General features: G+C 48.6%; 1 protein-coding gene across 1 annotated transcript in view; it reads right to left on the reverse strand.

Moving 5' to 3' along the window:
• Nucleotides 1–14,913: 14,913 nt before the first annotated feature.
• LOC308130993 (filamin-A-like) overlaps nucleotides 14,914–24,000 on the reverse strand; it is a 98,156-nt gene continuing 89,069 nt past the window's right edge. The window contains 12 exon segments of the mRNA XM_080521201.1: nucleotides 14,914–16,202; nucleotides 16,545–16,742; nucleotides 16,994–17,212; nucleotides 17,293–17,469; nucleotides 17,551–17,683; nucleotides 18,818–18,933; nucleotides 19,579–19,716; nucleotides 19,802–20,068; nucleotides 20,843–20,965; nucleotides 21,186–21,338; nucleotides 21,806–22,009; nucleotides 22,081–22,242. Of these exon segments, the coding sequence (XP_080377327.1) occupies nucleotides 16,018–16,202; nucleotides 16,545–16,742; nucleotides 16,994–17,212; nucleotides 17,293–17,469; nucleotides 17,551–17,683; nucleotides 18,818–18,933; nucleotides 19,579–19,716; nucleotides 19,802–20,068; nucleotides 20,843–20,965; nucleotides 21,186–21,338; nucleotides 21,806–22,009; nucleotides 22,081–22,242 (2,075 nt within the window). The 3' untranslated portion in view covers nucleotides 14,914–16,017.

Below are 24,000 nucleotides of genomic sequence, written 5' to 3' on the forward strand. Positions count from 1 at the left end.
TTTATTTTCATGTTGGGGCGACTATGTCTCGGTTATTATAGTGTTCGTCACTTAATCTGAAGGTTGCGGGTTGGATTCCCCATCTCCTGCTGTCCACAAGTCTTGGAGCAAGACATTGAACCCCAACCTGCTCCCAATGGACGAACTGGGCTCTTTGTCTGGGAGCCGCCTGCACTGGAGTGTGAAGTGCTGAATCACAGGTCCGTTCCACAAAGCAGGTTTACTGACAACGCCAGGGGTCCGTTTCACGAAGCAGGTTTAACAAGCCCTGAGCTTAACCCCGAGCTCTGAGTTGAGTTACCCTGAGACAGAAAACACGGAGTTTTCGGTTCCACAACACCGGATTATGATCAGTTTGATGAACTCGGAGTAGTTTCACCTGGAGTCAAGCGCGTGTACCACCACTCTAAAAAGACCGCATCAATGGAGCCCCGATTCAACGAGTCACCATGACAACTGAGACGCGGAGGGCGGAGTTTTTGACGCCAGTGGAGCAGGAAGTATTGATCCGATCATATGGCGAATATGAACATATTTAAAATAAAAAATGCAACGTTGCAGCGGCTGCTAAAGAGAGGGAGGCGGCGTGGAAGAAGATTGCTGCTCAAGTGAATGCGTAAGTTCAAACGTCTTTGTCATCGCGACATTATTGCAATGGAATACTGCTTGATGGTAGCTTATTAATTTATTTCTTTTAGGTGCAATTCCGCGGGGGAGAAGCCTCTTGGCAGCAGCTGAAAGTGAAATATAAAAACATTGTCCAATCGGGTAAGACCGCTGCTATTTTTGTTTTGCTTGTTAAACCTGCTTTGTGAAACGGACCCCAGATCAGTGGACAGCACTATTTAACTATCTGAGCTTGCTTTTATTTTGAAATGTTGATTATTACTATCATATTGTATGCAAATTGAAGATATTTCTTAATTTTGGTCATAACATCAGTGTTGCTGGAAACAGAATAGGATAAATGTTTGTACACGATTGAAATTACAATAGAATCTAAATGTTTTGATTGTCAGCAGAACAATGACATTAAAAAACTGTCAACCCATCAGTACATCACAAAATTAATGAAAATACAAATAAAAACTGTTAAAATATACAAATAGAGGAGAGCAGATCTTCTAGTGTGGAGAGAACAGATCTTCTCGTGTGGAGAGAGCAGATCTTCCAGTGTGGAGAGAGAGCAGATCCTCCAGTGTGGAGAGAACAGATCTTCTAGTGTGGAGAGAGAGGGCAGATCTATTGTGGAGAGAGAGAGCAGATCTTCGAGTGTAGAGAGAGAGAGCAGATCTTCTAGTGTAGAGAGAGAGAGCAGATCTTCTAGTGTAGAGAGAGAGAGAGAGCAGATCTTCTAGTGTAGAGAGAGAAAGAGCAGATTTTCTTGTGTAGAGAGAAAGAGCAGATCTTCTAGTGTGGAGAGAGAGAGCAGATCTTCTAGTGTGGAGAGAGAAAGAGCAGATTTTCTTGTGTAGAGAGAAAGAGCAGATCTTCTAGTGTGGAGAGAGACAGCAGATCTTCTAGTGTAGAGAGAGAGAGCAGATCTCCTAGTGTGGAGAGAGAGCAGATCCTCCAGTGTGGAGAGAGAGCAGATCCTCTAGTGTGGAGAGAGAGCAGATCCTCCAGTGTGGAGAGAACAGATCTTCTAGTGTGGAGAGAGAGGGCAGATCTATTGTGGCGAGAGAGAGCAGATCTTCGAGTGTAGAGAGAGAGCAGATCTTCTAGTGTAGAGAGAGAGAGAGCAGATCTTCGAGTGTAGAGAGAGAGCAGATCTTCTAGTGTGGAGAGAAAGCAGATCTTCTAGTGTAGAGAGAGAAAGAGCAGATCTTCTAGTGTGGAGAGAGAGCAGATCTTCTAGTGTAGAGAGAGAAAGAGCAGATCTTCTAGTGCGGAGAGAGAGCACATCTTCTAGTGTGGAGAGAGAGCAGATCTTCTAGTGTAGAGAGAGAAAGAGCAGATCTTCTAGTGTAGAGAGAGAGAGAGCAGATCTTCTAGTGTGGAGAGAGAGAGCAGATCTTCTAGTGTAGAGAGAGAGAGCAGATATTCTAGTGTAGAGAGATAAAGAGCAGATCTTCTAGTGTGGAGAGAGAGCAGATCTTCTAGTGTGGAGAGAGAGAGCAGATCTTCTAGTGTGGAGAGAGAGCAGATCTTCTAGTGTAGAGAGAGAAAGAGCAGATCTTCTAGTGTGGAGAGAGAGCAGATCTTCTAGTGTAGAGAGAGAAAGAGCAGATCTTCTAGTGTAGAGAGAGAGAGCAGATCTTCTAGTGTAGAGAGAGAGCAGATCTTCTAGTGTAGAGAGAGAGAGCAGATCTTCTAGTGTAGAGAGAGAAAGCAGATCTTCTAGTGTGGAGAGAAAGAGCAGATCTTCTAGTGTGGAGAGAGAGAGAGCAGATCTTCTAGTGTGGAGAGAGAGAGCAGATCTTCTAGTGTAGAGAGAGAGAGCAGATCTTCTTGTGTAGAGAGAGAAAGAGCAGATCTTCTAGTGTAGAGAGAGAAAGAGCAGATCTTCTAGTGTAGAGAGAGAGAGAGCAGATCTTCTAGTGTGGAGAGAGAGAGCAGATCTTCTAGTGTAGAGAGAGAGAGCAGATCTTCTAGTGTAGAGAGAGAAAGAGCAGATCTTCTAGTGTAGAGAGAGAAAGAGCAGATCTTCTAGTGTAGAGAGAGAGAGAGCAGATCTTCTAGTGTGGAGAGAGAGAGCAGATCTTCTAGTGTAGAGAGAGAGAGAGCAGATCTTCTAGTGTAGAGAGAGAAAGAGCGGATCTTCTAGTGTGGAGAGAGAGAGCAGATCTTCTAGTGTGGAGAGAGAGAGCAGATCTTCTAGTGTGGAGAGAGAGAGCAGATCTTCTAGTGTAGAGAGAGAGAGCAGATCTTCTAGTGTGAAGAGAGAGCAGATCTTCTAGTGTGGAGAGAGAGCAGATCTTCTAGTTTAGAGAGCGAGAGCAGATCTTCTAGTGTAGAGAGAGAAAGAGCAGATATTCTAGTGTAGAGAGAGAGAGGGCAGATCTTCTAGTGTAGAGAGAGAAAGAGCAGATATTCTAGTGTAGAGAGAGAGAGAGCAGATCTTCTAGTGTAGAGAGAGAAAGAGCAGATATTCTAGTGTAGAGAGAGAGAGAGCAGATCTTCTAGTGTAGAGAGAGAAAGAGCAGATCTCCTAGTGTAGAGAGAGAGAGCAGATCTTCTAGTGTAGAGAGAGAAAGAGCAGATCTTCTAGTGTGGAGAGAAAGAGCAGATCTTCTAGTGTGGAGAGAGAGAGCAGATCTTCTAGTGTGGAGAGAGAAAGAGCAGATCTTCTAGTGTGGAGAGAGAGCAGATCTTCTAGTGTGGAGAGAGAGAGCAGATCTTCTAGTGTAGAGAGAGAGAGCAGATCTTCTAGTGTAGAGAGAGAAAGAGCAGATCTTCTAGTGTGGAGAGAGAGCAGATCTTCAAGTGTGGAGAGAGAGAGCAGATCCTCTAGTGTGGAGAGAGAGAGTAGATCCTCTAGTGTGGAGAGAGCAGATCTTTTAGTGTGGAGAGAGAGAGCAGATCCTCTAGTGTGGAGAGAGAGACCAGATCTTCTAGTGGGGAGAGAGAGAGCAGATCCTCTAGTGTGGAGAGAGAGAGCAGATCATCTTGTGTGGAGAGAGCAGATCTTCTAGTGTGGAAAGAGCAGATCCTGTCGTGTGGAGAGAGCAGATGTTCTAGTGTGGAGAGAGAGAGAGCAGAACCTCTAGTGTGGGGAGAGAACAGATCCTCCAGTGTGGCGAGAGAGAGCAGATCCTCTAGTGTGAAGAGAGAGCAGATCTTCTAGTGTGGAGAATGAGCAGATCTTCCAGTGTGGAGGGAGTGCAGATCTTCGAGTGTGGAGAGATAGAGAGAGAGAGCAGATCCTCTAGTGTGTAGAGAGTGCAGATCATCTAGTGTGGAGAGAGTGCTGATCTTCTAGTGTGGATAGAGTGCAGATATTCTAGTGTGGAGAGAGAGAGAGAGGGCAGATCCTCTAGTGTGGAGAGAGAGATCAGATCCTCTAGTGTGGAGAGAGAGAGAGAGCAGATCCTCTAGTGTGGAGAGAGAGAGAGAGAGCAGATCTTCTAGTGTGGGGAGAGAGAGAGAGAGCAGATCCTCTAGTGTGGAGAGAGAGAGAGAGAGCAGATCTTCTAGTGTGGGGAGAGAGAGCAGATCCTCTACTGTGGAGAGAGAGAGCAGATCCTCCAGTGTGACGAGAGAGAGCAGATCCTCTAGTGTGAAGAGAGAGCAGATCTTCTAGTGTGGAGAATGAGCAGATCTTCCAGTGCGGAGAGAGTGCAGATCTTCTAGTGTGGGGAGAGAGAAAGAGAGCAGATCTTCTAGTGTGGAGAGAGTGCAGATATTCTAGTGTGGAGAGAAAGAGAGAGAGCAGATCCTCTAGTGTGGAGAGAGAGAGCAGATCCTCTAGTGTAGAGAGAGAGAGAGCAGATCCTCTAGTGTGGAGAGAGAGAGAGAGAGAGAGAGAGAGAGAGCAGATCTTCTAGTGTGAAGAGAGAGAGCAGATCCTCTACTGTGGAGAGAGAAAGAAGATCCTCTAGTGTGGAGAGAGAGAGCAGATCATCTAGTGTGGAGAGAGAGAGAGAGCAGATCCTCTAGTGTGGAGAGAAAGAACAGATCATCTAGTGTGGAGAGAGCAGATTTTCAAGTGTGGAGAGAGAGAAGATCCTCTCGTGTGGAGAGAGAGCAGATCTTCTAGTGTGGAGAGAGAGACCAGATTCATAGAGACGTGTTCACAGTGAAGTGTTTATAGACACGTGTTCATAGAGACGTATTCAGATCTGTAGAGAGGAGCTGTAGAGTCACTAGAGGAGCTGTAGAGTCACTGGAGGAGCTGTAGAGTCACTGGAGGAGCTGTAGAGTCACTAGAGAGGAGCTGGAGAGTCACTAGAGGAGCAGTAGAGTCACTAGAGAGGAGCAGTAGAGTCACTAGAGAAGCAGTAGAGTCACTAGAGTGGAGCTGGAGAGTCACTAGAGGAGCAGTAGAGTCACTAGAGTGGAGCTGGAGAGTCACTAGAGAAGCAGTAGAGTCACTAGAGTGGAGCTGGAGAGTCACTAGAGAAGCAGTAGAGTCACTAGAGTGGAGCTGGAGAGTCACTAGAGAAGCAGTAGAGTCACTAGAGTGGAGCTGGAGAGTCACTAGAGGAGCAGTAGAGTCACTAGAGGAGCTGTAGAGTCACTGGAGGAGCTGTAGAGTCACTAGAGAGGAGCTGGAGAGTCACTAGAGGAGCAGTAGAGTCACTAGAGAGGAGCAGTAGAGTCACTAGAGAAGCAGTAGAGTCACTAGAGTGGAGCTGGAGAGTCACTAGAGGAGCAGTAGAGTCACTAAAGAGGAGCAGTAGAGTCACTGGAGGAGCTGTAGAGTCACTAGAGAGGAGCTGGAGAGTCACTAGAGGAGCAGTAGAGTCACTAGAGAGGAGCAGTAGAGTCACTAGAGAAGCAGTAGAGTCACTAGAGTGGAGCTGTAGAGTCACTAGAGGAGCTGTAGAGTCACTAGAGGAGCAATAGAGTCACTAGAGGAGCTGTAGAGTCACTAGAGAGGAGCAGTAGAGTCACTAGAGAGGAGCTGTAGAGTCACTAGAGGAGCAATAGAGTCACTAGAGGAGCTGTAGAGTCACTAGAGGAGCAGTAGAGTCACTAGAGAGGAGCTGTAGAGTCAGTAGAGTGGAGAAGTAGAGTCACTAGAGAGGAGCTGTAGAGTCACTAGAGGAGCAGTCGAGTCACTAGAGAGGAGCTGTAGAGTCACTAGAGGAGCAGTAGAGTCACTAGAGAGGAGCTGTAGAGTCACTAGAGAGGAGCAGTAGAGTCACTAGAGTGGAGCTGTAGAGTCACTAGAGGAGCTGTAGAGTCACTAGAGGAGCAGTAGAGTCACTAGAGATGAGCTGTAGAGTCACTAGAGGAGCAATAGAGTCACTAGAGGAGCTGTAGAGTCACTAGAGAGGAGCAGTAGAGTCACTAGAGAGGAGCTGTAGAGTCACTAGAGGAGCAATAGAGTCACTAGAGGAGCTGTAGAGTCACTAGAGCAGTAGAGTTGCAGTAGAGTCACTGGAGGAGCAGTAGAGTCACTAGAGCAGTAGAGTTGCAGTATAGTCACTAGAGGAGCAGTAGAATCACTAGAGAGGAGCAGTCGAGTCACTAGAGCAGTAGAGTTGCAGTAGAGTCACTAGAGGAGCAGTAGAGTCACTAGAGCAGTAGAGTCGCAGTAGAGTCACTAGAGGAGCAGTAGAGTCACTAGAGCAGTAGAGTCACAGTAGAGTCACTAGAGGAGCAGTAGAGTCACTAGAGCAGTAGAGTTGCAGTAGAGTCACTAGAGAAGCAGTAGAGTCACTAGAGAGGAGCAGTAGAGTCACTAGAGCAGTAGAGTTGCAGTAGTCACTGGAGGAGCAGTAGAGTCACTAGAGCAGTAGAGTCACAGTAGAGTCACTAGAGGAGCAGTAGAGTCACTAGAGAGGAGCAGTAGAGTCACAGTAGAGTCACTAGAGGATCAGTAGAGTCACTAGAGAGGAGCAGTAGAGTCACTAGAGAGGAGCAGTAGAGTCACTAGAGCAGTAGAGTCGCAGTAGAGTCACTAGAGGAGCAGTAGAGTCACTAGAGAGGAGCAGTGGAGTCACTAGAGCAGTAGAGTTGCAGTAGAGTCACTGGAGGGGCAGTAGAGTCAATAGAGCAGTAGAGTTGCAGTAGAGTCACTAGAGAAGCAGTAGAGTCACTAGAGAGGAGCAGTAGAGTCACTAGAGCAGTAGAGTTGCAGTAGTCACTGGAGGAGCAGTAGAGTCACTAGAGCAGTAGAGTCACAGTAGAGTCACTAGAGGAGCAGTAGAGTCACTAGAGAGGAGCAGTAGAGTCACAGTAGAGTCACTAGAGGATCAGTAGAGTCACTAGAGAGGAGCAGTAGAGTCACTAGAGAGGAGCAGTAGAGTCACTAGAGCAGTAGAGTCGCAGTAGAGTCACTAGAGAGGAGCAGTGGAGTCACTAGAGCAGTAGAGTTGCAGTATAGTCACTAGAGGAGCAGTAGAGTCACTAGAGAGGAGCAGTCGAGTCACTACAGAAGTAGAGTTGCAGTAGAGTCACTGGAGGAGCAGTAGAGTCACTAGAGCAGTAGAGTTGCAGTAGAGTCACTAGAGGAGCACTAGAGTCACTAGAGCAGTAGAGTCCCAGTAGAGTCACTGGAGGAGCAGTAGAGTCACTAGAGCAGTAGAGTTGCAGTAGAGTCACTAGAGGAGCAGTAGAGTCACTAGAGAGGAGCAGTTGAGTCACAGTAGAGTCACTAGAGGAGCAGTAGAGTCACTAGAGCAGTAGAGTCGCAGTAGAGTCACTAGACGAGCAGTAGAGTCACTAGAGCAGTAGAGTCACAGTAGAGTCACTAGAGGAGCAGTAGAGTCACTGGAGCAGTAGAGTTGCAGTAGAGTCACTAGAGGAGCAGTAGAGTCACTAGAGAGGAGCAGTAGAGTCACTAGAGCAGTAGAGTTGCAGTAGAGTCACTAGAGAAGCAGTAGAGTCACTAGAGAGGAGCAGTAGAGTCACTAGAGCAGTAGAGTTGCAGTATAGTCACTAGAGGAGCAGTAGAATCACTAGAGAGGAGCAGTCGAGTCACTAGAGCAGTAGAGTTGCAGTAGAGTCACTAGAGGAGCAGTAGAGTCACTAGAGCAGTAGAGTCGCAGTAGAGTCACTAGACGAGCAGTAGAGTCACTAGAGCAGTAGAGTCACAGTAGAGTCACTAGAGGAGCAGTAGAGTCACTGGAGCAGTAGAGTTGCAGTAGAGTCACTAGAGGAGCAGTAGAGTCACTAGAGAAGCAGTAGAGTCACTAGAGAGGAGCAGTAGAGTCACTAGAGCAGTAGAGTTGCAGTAGTCACTGGAGGAGCAGTAGAGTCACTAGAGCAGTAGAGTCACAGTAGAGTCACTAGAGGAGCAGTAGAGTCACTAGAGAGGAGCTGTAGAGTCACAGTAGAGTCACTAGAGGATCAGTAGAGTCACTAGAGAGGAGCAGTAGAGTCACTAGAGCAGTAGAGTCGCAGTAGAGTCACTAGAGGAGCAGTGGAGTCACTAGAGCAGTAGAGTTGCAGTAGAGTCACTGGAGGAGCAGTAGAGTCAATAGAGCAGTAGAGTTGCAGTATAGTCACTAGAGGAGCAGTAGAGTCACTAGAGCAGTAGAGTTGCAGTAGAGTCACTAGAGGAGCAGTAGAGTCACTAGAGCAGTAGAGTCACTAGAGCAGTAGAGTTGCAGTAGAGTCACTAGAGGAGCAGTAGAGTCACTAGAGAGGAGCAGTTGAGTCACAGTAGAGTCACTAGAGGAGCAGTAGAGTCACTAGTGCAGTAGAGTTGCAGTAGAGTCACTAGACGAGCAGTAGAGTCACTAGAGCAGTAGAGTCACAGTAGAGTCACTAAAGGAGCAGTAGAGTCACTGGAGCAGTAGAGTTGCAGTAGAGTCACTAGAGGAGCAGTAGAGTCACTAGAGAGGAGCAGTAGAGTCACTAGAGCAGTAGAGTTGCAGTAGAGTCACTAGAGAAGCAGTAGAGTCACTAGAGAGGAGCAGTAGAGTCACTAGAGCAGTAGAGTTGCAGTAGTCACTGGAGGAGCAGTAGAGTCACTAGAGCAGTAGAGTCACAGTAGAGTCACTAGAGGAGCAGTAGAGTCACTAGAGAGGAGCAGTAGAGTCACTAGAGCAGTAGAGTTGCAGTAGAGTCACTGGAGGAGCAGTAGAGTCACTAGAGCAGTAGAGTCCCAGTAGAGTCACTAGAGGAGCAGTAGAGTCACTAGAGCAGTAGAGTCACAGTCGAGTCACTAGAGGAGCAGTAGAGTCACTAGAGCAGTAGAGTTGCAGTAGAGTCACAAGAGAGGAGCAGTAGAGTCACTAGAGCAGTAGAGTTGCAGTAGTCACTGGAGGAGCAGTAGAGTCACTAGAGCAGTAGAGTCACAGTAGAGTCACTAGAGTCACAGTAGAGTCACTAGAGAGGAGCAGTAGAGTCACAGTAGAGTCACTAGAGAGGAGCAGTAGAGTCACAGTAGAGTCACTAGAGGAGCAGTAGAGTCACTAGAGGAGCTGTAGAGTCACTAGAGAGGAGCAGTAGAGTCACTAGAGAGGAGCAGTAGAGTAACTAGTGGAGCAGTAGAGTCACTAGAGAGGAGCTGTAGAGTCACTAGAGGAGCAGTCGAGTCACTAGAGTGGAGCTGTAGAGTCACTAGAGGAGCTGTAGAGTCACTAGAGGAGCAATAGAGTCACTAGAGGAGCTGTAGAGTCACTAGAGAGGAGCAGTAGAGTCACTAGAGAGGAGCTGTAGAGTCACTAGAGGAGCAATAGAGTCACTAGAGGAGCTGTAGAGTCATTAGAGGAGCAGTAGAGTCACTAGAGAGGAGCTGTAGAGTCAGTAGAGTGGAGAAGTAGAGTCACTAGAGAGGAGCTGTAGAGTCATTAGAGGAGCAGTCGAGTCACTAGAGAGGAGCTGTAGAGTCACTAGAGGAGCAGTAGAGTCACTAGAGAGGAGCAGTAGAGTCACTAGAGTGGAGCTGTAGAGTCACTAGAGGAGCTGTAGAGTCACTAGAGAGGAGCAGTAGAGTCACTAGAGAGGAGCTGTAGAGTCACTAGAGGAGCAATAGAGTCACTAGAGGAGCTGTAGAGTCACTAGAGAGGAGCAGTAGAGTCACTAGAGAGGAGCTGTAGAGTCACTAGATGAGCAGTAGAGTCACTAGAGAGGAGCAGTAAAGTCACTAGAGGAGCAGTAGAGTCACTAGAGAGGAGCTGTAGAGTCAGTAGAGTGGAGAAGTAGAGTCACTAGAGAGGAGCTGTAGAGTCACTAGAGAAGCAGTCGAGTCACTAGAGAGGAGCTGTAGAGTCACTAGAGAGGAGCTGTAGAGTCACTAGAGGAGCAATAGAGTCACTAGAGGAGCTGTAGAGTCACTAGAGGAGCAGTAGAGTCACTAGAGAGGAGTAGTAGAGTCACTAGAGGAGCTGTAGAGTCACTAGAGGAGCAATAGAGTCACTAGAGGAGCTGTAGAGTCACTAGAGGAGCAATAGAGTCACTAGAGGAGCTGTAGAGTCACTAGAGGAGCAGTCGAGTCACTAGTGGAGCAGTAGAGTCACTAGAGAGGAGCTGTAGAGTCACTAGAGGAGCAGTAGAGTCACTAGAGAGGAGCAGTAGAGTCACTAGAGGAGCTGTAGAGTCACTAGAGCAGTAGAGTTACAGTAGAGTCACTAGTGGAGCAGAAGAGTCACTAGAGAGGAGCAGTAGAGTTACTAGAGCAGTAGAGTCACAGTAGAGTCACTAGAGGAGCAGTAGAGTCACTAGAGCAGTAGAGTCACAGTAGAGTCACTAGAGGAGCAGTAGAGTCACTAGAGAGGAGCTGTAGAGTCATTAGAGAGGAGCAGTAGAGTCACTAGAGAGGAGCTGTAGAGTCACTAGAGGAGCAGTAGAGTCACTAGAGGAGCAGTAGAGTCACTAGAGGAGCTGTAGAGTCACTAGAGAGGAGCAGTAGAGTCACTAGAGAGGAGCTGTAGAGTCACTAGATGAGCAGTAGAGTCACTAGAGAGGAGCTGTAGAGTCACTAGAGGAGCAGTCGAGTCACTAGAGAGGAGCTGTAGAGTCACTAGAGAGGAGCAGTAGAGTCACTAGAGGAGCAGTAGAGTCACTAGAGGAGCTGTAGAGTCACTAGAGGAGCAGTCGAGTCACTAGAGAGGAGCAGTAGAGTCACTAGTGGAGCAGTAGAGTCACTAGAGAGGAGCTGTAGAGTCACTAGAGGAGCTGTAGAGTCACTAGAGCAGTAGAGTCACAGTAGAGTCACTAGAGGAGCAGTAGAGTCACTAGAGAGGAGCAGTAGATTCAGTAGAGCAGTAGAGTCGCAGTAGAGTCACTAGTGGAGCAGAAGAGTCACTAGAGAGGAGCAGTAGAGTCACTAGAGGAGCAATAGAGTCACTAGAGAGGAGCAGTCGAGTCACTAGAGCAGTAGAGTCACAGTAGAGTCACTAGAGGAGCAGTAGAGTCACTAGAGAGGAGCAGTAGAGTCACTAGAGGAGCAATAGAGTCACTAGAGAGGAGCAGTCGAGTCACTAGAGCAGTAGAGTCACAGTAGAGTCACTAGAGGAGCAGTAGAGTCACTAGAGAGGAGCAGTAGAGTCACTAGACAGGAGCAGTAGAGTCACTAGAGTAGTAGAGTCGCAGTAGAGTCACTAGAGAGGAGCAGTAGAGTCACTAGAGAGGAGCAGTAAAGCCACTAGAGCAGTAGAGTTGCAGTAGAGTCACTGGAGGAGCAGTAGAGTCACTAGAGAGGAGCAGTAAAGCCACTAGAGCAGTAGAGTTGCAGTATAGTCACTAGAGGAGCAGTAGAATCACTAGAGAGGAGCAGTCGAGTCACTAGAGCAGTTGAGTTGCAGTAGAGTCACTAGAGGAGCAGTAGAGTCACTAGAGCAGTAGAGTCGCAGTAGAGTCACTAGAGGAGCAGTAGAGTCACTGGAGCAGTAGAGTTGCAGTAGAGTCACTAGAGGAGCAGTAGAGTCACTAGAGAGGAGCAGTAGAGTCACTAGAGCAGTAGAGTTGCAGTAGATTCACTGGAGGAGCAGTAGAGTCACTAGAGCAGTAGAGTTGCAGTATAGTCACTAGAGGAGCAGTAGAGTCACTAGAGAGGAGCAGTCGAGTCACTAGAGAAGTAGAGTTGCAGTAGAGTCACTGGAGGAGCAGTAGAGTCACTAGAGCAGTAGAGTTGCAGTAGAGTCACTAGAGGAGCAGTAGAGTCACTAGAGCAGTAGAGTCCCAGTAGAGTCACTAGAGGAGCAGTAGAGTCACTAGAGCAGTAGAGTTGCAGTAGAGTCACTAGACGAGCAGTAGAGTCACTAGAGAGGAGCAGTAGAGTCACAGTAGAGTCACTAGAGGAGCAGTAGAGTCACTAGAGCAGTAGAGTTGCAGTAGAGTCACTAGAGAAGCAGTAGAGTCACTAGAGAGGAGCAGTAGAGTCACTAGAGCAGTAGAGTTGCAGTAGTCACTGGAGGAGCAGTAGAGTCACTAGAGCAGTAGAGTCACAGTAGAGTCACTAGAGGAGCAGTAGAGTCACTAGAGAGGAGCAGTAGAGTCACAGTAGAGTCACTAGAGGAGCAGTAGAGTCACTAGAGAGGAGCAGTAGAGTCACTAGAGCAGTAGAGTCGCAGTAGAGTCACTAGAGGAGCAGTAGAGTCACTAGAGAGGAGCAGTAGAGTCACTAGAGCAGTAGAGTTGCAGTAGAGTCACTGGAGGAGCAGTAGAGTCACTAGAGCAGTAGAGTTGCAGTATAGTCACTAGAGGAGCAGTAGAGTCACTAGAGCAGTAGAGTCCCAGTAGAGTCACTAGAGCAGTAGAGTCACAGTCGAGTCACTAGAGGAGCAGTAGAGTCACTAGAGCAGTAGAGTTGCAGTAGAGTCACTAGAGAGGAGCAGTAGAGTCACTAGAGCAGTAGAGTTGCAGTAGAGTCACTAGAGTCACAGTAGAGTCACTAGAGAGGAGCAGTAGAGTCACAGTAGAGTCACTAGAGAGGAGCAGTAGAGTCACAGTAGAGTCACTAGAGGAGCAGTAGAGTCACTAGAGGAGCTGTAGAGTCACTAGAGAGGAGCAGTAGAGTCACTAGTGGAGCAGTAGAGTCACTAGAGAGGAGCTGTAGAGTCACTAGAGGAGCTGTAGAGTCACTAGAGCAGTAGAGTCACAGTAGAGTCACTAGAGGAGCAGTAGAGTCACTAGAGGAGCTGTAGAGTCACTAGAGATGAGCAGTAGAGTCACTAGAGCAGTAGAGTCCCAGTAGAGTCACTAGAGGAGCAGTAGAGTCACTAGAGAGGAGCAGCCGAGTCACTAGAGCAGTAGAGTCACAGTAGAGTCACTAGAGGGTCAGTAGAGTCACTAGAGAGGAGCAGTAGAGTCACTAGAGCAGTAGAGTCGCAGTAGAGTCACTAGAGAGGAGCAGTAGAGTCACTAGAGCAGTAGAGGAGCAGTAGAGTCACTAGAGGAGCAGTAGAGTCACTAGAGAGGAGCAGTAGAGTCACTAGAGCAGTATAGTCGCAGTAGAGTCACTAGAGGAGCAGTAGAGTCACTAGAGAGGAGCAGTAGAGTCACTAGAGCAGTAGAGTTGCAGTAGAGTCACTGGAGGAGCAGTAGAGTCAGTAGAGCAGTAGAGTTGCAGTAGAGTCACTAGAGGAGCAGTAGAGCCACTAGAGCAGTAGAGTTGCAGTAGAGTCACTGGAGGAGCAGTAGAGTCACTAGAGCAGTAGAGTTGTAGTAGAGTCACTAGAGGAGCAGTAGAGTCACTAGAGAGGAGCAGTAGAGTCACTAGAGCAGTAGAGTTGCAGTAGAGTCACTAGAGCAGTAGAGTCACTAGAGCAGTAGAGTCACTGGAGGAGCAGTAGAGTCACTAGAGCAGTAGAGTTGCAGTAGAGTCACTAGAGGAGCAGTAGAGTCACTGGAGGAGCAGTAGAGTCACTAGAGCAGTAGAGTTGCAGTAGAGTCACTAGAGCAGTAGAGTCACTAGAGCAGTAGAGTCACTGGAGGAGCAGTAGAGTCACTAGAGCAGTAGAGTTGCAGTAGAGTCACTAGAGGAGCAGTAGAGTCACTAGAGCAGTAGAGTTGCAGTAGAGTCACTAGAGGAGCAGTAGAGTCACTAGAGCAGTAGAGTTGCAGTAGAGTCACTAGAGGAGCAGTAGAGTCACTAGAGCAGTAGAATTGCAGTAGAGTCACTAGAGGAGCAGTAGAGTCACTAGAGCAGTAGAGTTGCAGTAGAGTCACTAGAGGAGCAGTAGAGTCACTAGAGCAGTAGAGTTGCAGTAGAGTCACTAGAGGAGCAGTAGAGTCACTAGAGCAGTAGAATTGCAGTAGAGTCACTAGAGGAGCAGCATGTCTGGTCAGCTGGAACTTCATTGAACTGTGAAACCTTGAAAGACGATGGAATCAAAGACTTTTCACATTGTTTGTCTCCTTCATGAAGAAGAGATGAAGTATTAAAAACAAGAATTCCACAAAGCGTTGAGAGATTCTAAAGAGATTTCTGGTCCTTATAGACATGAAATCTGTATGTTTTGATGATCAATGCAACGTGTTGCTTGTGCTTTAAGAGAAAGTGAAGGTGGAGAGCGACTCCAGAGGAAACCAGCAGCTCACATGGTTTCTGAGGTGAACTGAGGAAACCAGCAGCTCGCCTGGTTTCTGAGGTGAACTGAGGAAACCAGCAGCTCACCTGGTTTCTGAGGTGAACTGAGGAAACCAGCAGCTCGCCTGGTTTCTGAGGTGAACTGAGGAAACCAGCAGCTCGCCTGGTTTCTGAGGTGAACTGAGGAAACCAGCAGCTCGCCTGGTTTCTGAGGTGAACTGAGGAAACCAGCAGCTCGCCTGGTTTCTGAGGTGAACTGAGGAAACCAGCAGCTCGCCTGGTTTCTGAGGTGAACTGAGGAAACCAGCAGCTCACATAGTTTCTGAGGTGAACTGAGGAAACCAGCAGCTCACATGGTTTCTGAGGTGAACTGAGGAAACCAGCAGCTCACATGGTTTCTGAGGTGAACTGAGGAAACCAGCAGCTCACATGGTTTCTGAGGTGAACTGAGGAAACCAGCAGCTCGCCTGGTTTCTGAGTTGAACTGAGGAAACCAGCAGCTCACATGGTTTCTGAGGTGAACTGAGGAAACCAGCAGCTCACATAGTTTCTGAGGTGAACTGAGGAAACCAGCAGCTCACATGGTTTCTGAGGTGAACTGAGGAAACCAGCAGCTCACATGGTTTCTGAGGTGAACTGAGGAAACCAGCAGCTCACATGGTTTCTGAGGTGAACTGAGGAAACCAGCAGCTCACATGGTTTCTGAGGTGAACTGAGGAAACCAGCAGCTCACATGGTTTCTGAGGTGAACTGAGGAAACCAGCAGCTCACATGGTTTCTGAGGTGAACTGCTGCACAGCCAGAGAGACAAAGAACCACCAGACTGACAGAAACAGAACTTTATTGTGTATCAAAATACTGTCTTACAATCACTTTTAAAGCCTTTATTATTTCAGTCAATGTTGATTTTCTGTTTTCAAATATATATCAGGCACAGAGCAGGCTGGAGGAGAGGGGTGGTGGGGGTCGGGTGGAGGTTGGGTGGGGCAGGAAGAGGGTGAAACACTGAGCATAAGCAAAAGCAGCGTGTTCTCTCCTTTTTGGTCATTTCAAAGACGCCATTCCCTTTTTAGACGATGCGTCGTCACACCGACCATCCAGCTGGTTGGTGACAGGAAGCCAGGGGACCAGCTTCCTGTCACCGACCAGCAGCTGGTTGGTGACAGGAAGCCAGGGGACCAGCTTCCTGTCACCGACCAGCAGCTGGTTGGTGACAGGAAGCCAGGGGACCAGCTTCCTGTCACCAACCAGCAGCTGGTTCCAGAGCGTCAGAAACAAGCAAAGCCCATATCAGGGCCACGGTAACTGGAAGAGACTGGAAACCAAAACCTGTCTGCAAACGTAGATTCAGTCTATGCTATTTTCTTTTAAAGTCAAGAAATGACAGAAACACTTTATGGAAAAAAGTTGTTGTGGATGATGATGAAATATTAAGACAAACATTTAAAATGACTCAGATTTTTTGGATTTTCCATTAAATTGCTCACAAAATGTGACTTTACATTACAGTTAATATTTTTTTTTAATCTGATTTGATTCTTCAATGTGGCTCCAATATACTGATGAAGTGTGTGAGCAGTGTGAACCAACGCTGCTGGTTTCTAGTTCAGGTGAAAACCTAATCCATTCAGTGTGTGTGTGTGTGTGTGCTGCTCCTCCAGTGTAAACAGTAACTTTCCATCCAGAGCGGGGACCAAATCTAATGCTAAAGCTATTGAGTTCAGACAGACCCACTGTGGACAGAAGGTAACAGGTGATGTACAGTAATTCAAACAAAAGGTGCCTCTGATGCTGCTGTCTGGTGGCGGTGGCGTCTAATAAGGCTGGCTGCTGAGCCACGTGGGGACCTGGAGCTGTAAACAAAGGCTGGGGGGGAGATTGCAGTTGATGGAAACAGTGGTCTACGTTGGGGGCTGCAGGGCGGGGCTTCACACTGTGATGTGGTAGGGGCTGCCCGGGATGTGCTGGTCCCCCCACTTGACGACCAGGATGTACTCGCCCTTCTCCTTCAGCTGGTAGCTGACGTTGTACATGCGGCTGCCCAGATGTTTGACCAGGATCTCGTCGCAGGGCACCTTGGGGCCGTCCACGCCGACCAGGAGCATGTTGCGGCCTGCGGGACAAACCACGCCGCGTTATGAAGGAACATGTCTTCCGACTGGTGAGGCCACGAGGATCCCCGTCGGCCTCGTTTTCTCAAAGTGCACAACTGTCCTTGAGCTTTGGCGGCCATTTACATGACAATGGTAGAAAAACAAACGGCGGCCACTAGTGGCCTGGCATGCCAACGACATCATTTTACGCATTTCTGTGGAAACGGACATAGTTTTCAAAACGTTCCTGCGTAAATGTGAAACTTTTCTGACATGAAAATACAAAGAGGATTTATTCTTGAAGCGTGTGTCGGTTTGATCTGCTCCCATGACATGCCCTGAGAGGACACCAGCATACACACCAGCTTTGCTGCAGTCCACACTGAAGCTGTTCTTCTGGCCCATGAAGCCCTTGGTCAGGCCCAGACCTTTGGCCACCACCTTGCTGGCGTCGGACTGGGTGGGCGGAGCCTGCTGGGAGCAGCTGATGGCCCGGGTCAGAGGGTCCACCATGACGGAGGAGGTTTCATGCATGCTGTGGCTGGACACCAGCTTGGATCCTGCAGGGGGAGGAGACCAGACCAGACGCCACTCACATTTAGTCTGTCCTGCTTTTTTAATGAAAGACGTCTCATGTAGTCTGATTATGATGTCATTGTTGTGCGTTTGGATTCATGCATCAGGAATAAGAGTCGAACAAATGTAAGTTTGACTCTGCAGTTAGTCTCTCAGTACGATATTTGAGGGTGAAACAATGAACGTAGAGTATCATCATGAGATTTCAGTTCCTCAACAAGTTGAAGCTCCTCACCTGTGATCTTGGCCTTGAAGGGGCTCCCTACGATGTGGTATGGACCACCGTACTTGATGGAGATGAGATAGTTGCCCGGTGCCATCGGGGTGTAGGTGACCCTGTAACCCTCTGGACACTCTACACAGTCCATCTTGACCTTGGAGGGCCCGTCGATGGTGACCGCCAGCGCCCCGGGGCCCGCGGTGCTCGTGTTCACCACAAATTCACAAGCAGTTCCTGAGGCAGAGAACCAAGCTGAGTGATGGAGACGGAGGAGAGACGCCGGAGCTTTTCGCTCCTTCTGAATCTGGACCAACCTGTGGTGCCCCCCTCCAGCCCTGCTCCATAAGCAGACACCATGCCCGGGTCTCCAGCCTGTCCCGTCTCCCCCACTCGGATCTTAAAGGGACTCCCGGGGATGTGACTTCCGTTGAACTTCACGTCAATCAGATACAGGCCGTTCTCTCTGGGGATGAACCGGACTGCGTATTTATCTAGATGAGCAGAGAGAAGGTTAATCCACCGAAGCTCCTCAGAGCGCCAGAGGTTTGGCGGTCCCGTGAGGGGGTGGGCACCTTGGTCGATCTCTGTGACGCAGCACTCCTCCAGCGCTCCAGACGGGCTGTGCACCTTGGCATCTATCACACCCTTGGCCCCATTGAGACTGACAGCGAAGGACGCAGGCTGGTTCACCTTCAAACCCGACTCCTGCTCGACAACACACACTCACACACTCAAACACTGCAGGGACGTCCAACTCCACCCTCAATCATACCACAACTTGTTATGGAGAAATTCACAAAGACCTGCAGTCCATTGGATACATTTCCATTCTGGATGCCCCACACTATAACACCACTTTGTACCAGCAGGTGGTGTTGTGAGTCATTTGAGCACCTCTCTGGTCACATCACAGAAGAAACGGTCTGATTCTAGAATTTGACAGTGACATTTAAACACTCCTCCCTAAATGTTGGGGGCGTCAGCTTTCAGGTGAAAATGCACACCGACCTTTCCCAGTGACCTTCATGTGACCTCAGCAGACAATCGGTCCACTGTTAAACCAGGAAACCTTGTCAAGCTAATTAACGAGCCCCTCACCTGGGAGTGTGACACCCCAGATCTAACGTCACCATCCCATCAATTATTTACAATTCCAGGAATTTCCACACTGAAATTCATAGTTCTCTCTCTGCTTCAGTGTGCTTGAGGGACACTGAAGCAGAGCGAGAACTGAAGCCTGCTGGACCCAGTTGGGACACCCCTGGACTACAGTGGCTGAACCACCACACTTGAAATATCATTTCCAAGATGGAGTTCTACGTCTCGGAGGAGCTTACCTGGGGGTGGGGGGTGTCGCTAACAGGGCTAAAGAGGAGGGCTGTTTCACTGAGTAATGGGATGAGGATGAGGATGAGATGAAGATGAGAGGAATAGTTCCTGTAAACATACTGCACTGTTTCCATGTGAAAACCTGAAATTCTGACTTTTGATTCCACTTCACCACCCTGTGACTGTTTGTGATGCGAGGGTGAACAGAGACAGACGAGACAGCCCGTGGCAGACCTCTTTAACCCTTTAGCGCCCCAGCACCCGGCGGAGGGAGGCTGTTGGGAGTCTTTAGAACGAGACACGAGAAACACACACAGTCCTCTGGTATCCCACAAGCCTTTGCTGTGTCCTACACTGCAGCAGCAGCAGCCGTCCACCTGAAACTCTGACCTACCAAACTCTCTGCCAATTCTTCATCTGGAAACACCAAGGATGTCTCCTGGTGGACGACGAGCTGCTGCTGCTCTGCGGACAACCTGCAGGACGTGTGTGTGTGTCTCAGAGCCTCACCTGAAGACTGGCAACAGTGAGGCGGCGAGCGTCGTCCGACGGCGACGCCACGGGCACGACGAAGGGACTGTCCGGGATGTGCTCGTCGTTGAAACGGATAGAAACCTCGTAGTCGCCTGACGAGACGCAGAGACAGACAGACATTTCCCATTACACATCGATTTGTTGGAATCTGCACCCACAGCTTTTCAAAATAATTTTGAAATGAAATCAAAGATGACTGACTGAACTTTGCCAGGACTTGGGGCTTCAACTGAAACCCAGAGAAGTGAACTATCCAGCCTGACATTACAAAGGAGAAATGATCTTTGCATGAAGCAGCTGCTCGTCGTGATCAACAGGTCCCTCGGGACGGTGTCTGACTGACAGACCAACCTCAACACTGAACACCTTTATTGTTCTTATAAGACACTTCACTGTTTTGCCCTGGATAACATTATGCTCAGGTCTTTAAAATTAGATGCTTACATCCACATAAACCTAAACATGCTCTCATCCCACTTTCCACTAAAACAAAGGAAACCTTTTGGGGTTTAATCAAAATGTTGCTCTACTGGCCCGGCCTTTGAGGGTGCTCGGACTCCTTTCATCTCACATACAGTCGTATGCGAGATGAAAGGAGTCCGAGCATTGAAGGCCGATTCATCCTCCAGAAGAAGGAGAAGAAAGTTCAGCAGTCCGGGGTCCTGCTGAACAAAATGAGGTCAACCGACCAGGCTGAAGCGTGTCGGCACCAAGTGAAGCAGTGCTCCTCCTCTCACCAGGCTCCTGCACAACGTACGACACTCCACTGGAGCCATCCTTGCGGTCCTCAAAGACGATCTCGGCCTTGCTGGGCCCCTCCACGGCGATGCTGAGCCCTCCTGCACCCGCCTCCCTCGTCCAGATGCTGAACTCCGCTGCGGACATCACAGAGGACGAAGAGGAGTCAGGAGACGACGTCTGCAGACGTCCACACCCCCTCGGCCCCAACAAGGCACTGACCCGGGGCTCCGGCCTCCGCCCTCTCCAGGCCCGGCCCTCCGGCGCGGACCTTATGGGCACCGCCCTCTCCCAGGGGCCCCACAGTGAATTGGAAGGGGCTGCCGGGCACGTGCACGCCGTTGTACTTGACGCACACGGTGTGCACGCCCGTCTCCGTGGGAACGAAGCGAATGCAGTAGGTGTTGTTTTCTCCTTCCATGATGTCGGCTTTGTGAACCTGACCGGACGGGCTGGTCACCTGGGCCGTCATGTCCGCGATGCTGATCTCTGCAGCCGGGGGGGGCAGAGAGACAGAGAATGTCTGTGACTCAGAATGGGAGATATGATCTATGACAACAGGGTATTCAACATGCGGCCCATCAGAACCTCCTGCAGGACGATGGTGCTTGTTAGCATGACATCAACTTCAGTAATGCATATTTCCAGTTTTTAATCACTGGAAGGAGATTACAGTTAAAGTAAAAGGAGAGGACCAGTGATACAGCAGCTCAGTACCACCAGAGCAAGGAGGGTTTCAAAAACGGGAAGTATTTTATAAATACATTAGTTACAACTCGAGGAAAAAGGAAATCATACATAGGTCGCTCTGTTGTACTCATTTATTTTCAGATTATTCATTAAAAATACATTGAAATAACTCTGATATAACTTTATCTGTCAAAACTTGATTTTTCAGTGTGAGATCTCATTCCAACAAGGACACCCAAGCTTTTCCATTGATCATGTGGACTTGTTGGTAAAGTGTGCTGAATATTGTAAACAAACTACTTGGTTTTCAGACGTTGTACCGCATTTTGCATAACTTTGTCTTTTTTTTAAATGTGAAAAATATGACAACTTGATGCTGCTGAAAGATGTGAACTCCTCTGATGTGATGAGGAGGATAAGCCATCAGTGGTACAGAGCTTAGTGCAGCGATCCTCAGTCTGTCTCCTCTCTAAAATCACAGCCCTCCGCAGGGCGATGGCTGTTCGAGGCTCACAAGAAATCCCAACAGAAGCTTTTAGTTGAATATGGTCCAGGAGAAGCTGCTTGACTCACCTGGAATCTTCAGGCTGAGGTCACACTGGCTGCCAACGTTGGCCACCGACGCTGCTCTTCTCTTCCTCGTGATGCTCTCCTTCATCCTGCCCTCACCTGTCACTTTTACTGTGAACGCACTCCCTACACACACACACACACACACACACACACACACACACACACACACACACACACACACACACACACACACACACACACACACACACACACACACACACACACACACACACACACACACACACACACACACACACACACGTTAAACACTTCCTGCCACTCCAGAACCAGACAGTCATCATCATTATTATTATTATTAATAATTCTATTAGTATGTCCTGACCTGGCACATGTTGGTCAGCAAACTTGATGTTGATGATGTAGTTTCCCGGTTCGGTGGGGCAGTAGGTGACCTTGCAGGTGCCGTCCTCCTGGTCCTCAGTGTTGATGTCCACTTTGCTGGGTCCTTCGATGGACAGACTCAGGCCACCATAGCCTGCAACACAAAACCCCAAATAACATCAGATCTGAACGTTTAAGCTTGATGGTGAAGTCGAGGTCGCTCCATGTTTTACCTGCTATTTTCTCTTATGTTGGACTACAGACTCGCTGTGAGCCATCTAGTGGCTCACAGTGGTACTGCTATAAAGAGCATGGAAAGGCGTGGAGCCTTCTTAACGACATGGAGCAACTTTACTTGCACCACCCACGCTGTTGCAGCTGCTGCATACATGCTGCAGGAACAAAACAATGCTAATGCTAACCTTCAGAGTCCTGCAGGGAGCAAAGAGCCTCCCACTTCAACAGGATTTAAAATCTGATGGAGCCGTTGAAGGTCGTGATTCAAGGATTCCAATGGATCTGAATATACAACATTTAATCTACTTGACACAACATTTTGACTGTTTTCTGAATGCTCTCCTTTGTTTCAGGCTGGCCTTGAATCAACTTTTCAAGGTGTACCTGCGTCTCGCGTGTCGATAATGAACTCTGCAGGTTCGAAGGTCCGGGCCTCACTCAGTCCCTGCCCGCTCACACGTACTCGGCTAGCATCGCCGATCTCTGACTGGTTGATCATGACCGAGATGGGGCTGCTAGGAATATGACGGCCATTCTTCTTGATGTTTACCAGGTGCTCTCCAATCTCCTTGGGAACAAAGGAGATCCCTGTACAGAAGGATTGAAGGTTATTTCTGGAATGGCCCTGCAGTGGGTTCTCCGGGCGAACAGGGACTCACCAACATGTCCATTACGCAGCTTCTTCAGCAGGCAGGGCTCCTCACGTCCCGAGGGCGTGGTCAGGGATGCCGTCAGCTGGCTGAGGTCCAGCTCGCCAATGTCCAGTGGGATGTCTGCAGCTGAGCCCACCTTCAGATGGGACATCCTCAAGGAGTCATCACCTGGAGAAACGGCAGTGACGCCACAGGTAAGGCATGAATCAGACGCAACAGGAACGTAGCGAAGAACCTCATCAACATATACAAAGTGGAGATATTCCTGAGCTATATTCATAAAACATGGAGACACATGAAGTCTTTTGAAATCTGAATGTTCATGAAGGAGTACACTTCATTTCTGGTAAGCATGAGTGAAAAAGTGAAGGAGGAGAACAAAGCTGTCGGTTCTTGTCTCCAGATATCCGGCCTTTTCAATATTCAGTGGTAAACAAAACCACAAAAAAAAGCGTCTCCAGACGTTTTACACAGTGAAAGTGGCTGTTCTGCACATTAGCAAACATCTGAAACACTCCAAAGAGACAAATCCTTTCACCTTTGATAAGAAACTGAACATGAAGACCAAGTTTGAATAAATCAGAGATATGGTGTTCATGAGAAGGAGGTAGTCCCGGACCTTGTCTGACCTGTGTTTGTTCATCATGTAACAACATCTGGAAAAGGCCAGCAAATGTGACGTTGTTCTGGAGTTAATGATCGCTGCAGATGATGTGGTTCTATTTGTGTATAGTGAGCATTTGGTCAAAATGTTTTTTTAATAGTATAAAACTGGAAACATTCTCACTAGATTTGCAGCCGATTTAGATTTGGCAAAATACATTGTTTAGCTATTACAGCACGAATGCTACAATTTAAAGGTGCTATAGTCTGCAACATTGAATTTCTACTGGTTTTGAAACAGTAATCGTCCCCATACCTGGAATAACGCCAGAGAAGTAAAGAAAGTGTGTCCTCTCTCTCCCTAACTTGTTTCAGTTTTTAAAATGAACAGCTATGAATGTAACTATGGTTCTATGAATCCGAATGACCGATAGAGGCGGTACTTTAAGCACTGAATATTCCCCTTCGCACATGCGCGGTGCGAGTATGTATACCAACAATGTCAGCTGTGACACCTGGATGGCCCGGATGAAGGTTATATCTTCAGGTGTCACTCCAGGGTACTTTCCTAAGGAATCTTCATGCGATCATGCAAGGATTCCGAGTGACAAAGAGCTCTGGTGGTCATTCGGGATTCATAGAACCATATTACATTCGTAAGTGTTCATTCCATCCCTGCTGACCACCAGGGGCGGTGGTTTAAGCACTTAATGACTAATACCAGAAAGGTCATGAAGAATCCTGCTCACCACTCTTCAGTTCGTAGGGTCAGAGGACTCTGGCTGAAGAACCACAGCCAATGGATGAGGTGTGACTTTCACCCTGTATAATCTGGAGAAAGTGCCCGGGCCATGCCCATGAGGCCGCGGCACAGATCTCCTCCAGGGGCATACCCCTCAGGGTATCCCATGATGTGGCAACACTCCTGGTAGAGTGGCACCACACACCAGATAGGAGGGGACGGGTACTTGCCCGATATGCATGTGCAATTACGTCGACAATCCAGTGAGACAAGCCCTGTCTGGAGACAGTACAACCCCTACTAGGACCACCATAACAGAGAAAAAGCTGATGAGACCCCCGTAAGCCTACAATAGCTGCAATGTAGGCTCTCAGGATGTGCGCTGGGCACAACAGTTCAGGCTGGACCACTGGCTTCCAGGGAGGAGGGTCAAACCGCGCCAGCCAAATGGGCTGATTGAGGTCAGCGCGGGACAGCACCTTAGGGATGAAAGCCATGTTTGGCCGAGTGACTCCCGAGCCATCCGAATTCCACCTCAGACATGAGTCGCTGATTGACAGGGCGTGCAGCTCACGGACACG

Source organism: Blennius ocellaris (assembly GCF_963422515.1).
Source record: "Blennius ocellaris genome assembly, contig: SUPER_5_unloc_1, whole genome shotgun sequence".
Classification (NCBI taxonomy): domain Eukaryota; kingdom Metazoa; phylum Chordata; class Actinopteri; order Blenniiformes; family Blenniidae; genus Blennius; species Blennius ocellaris.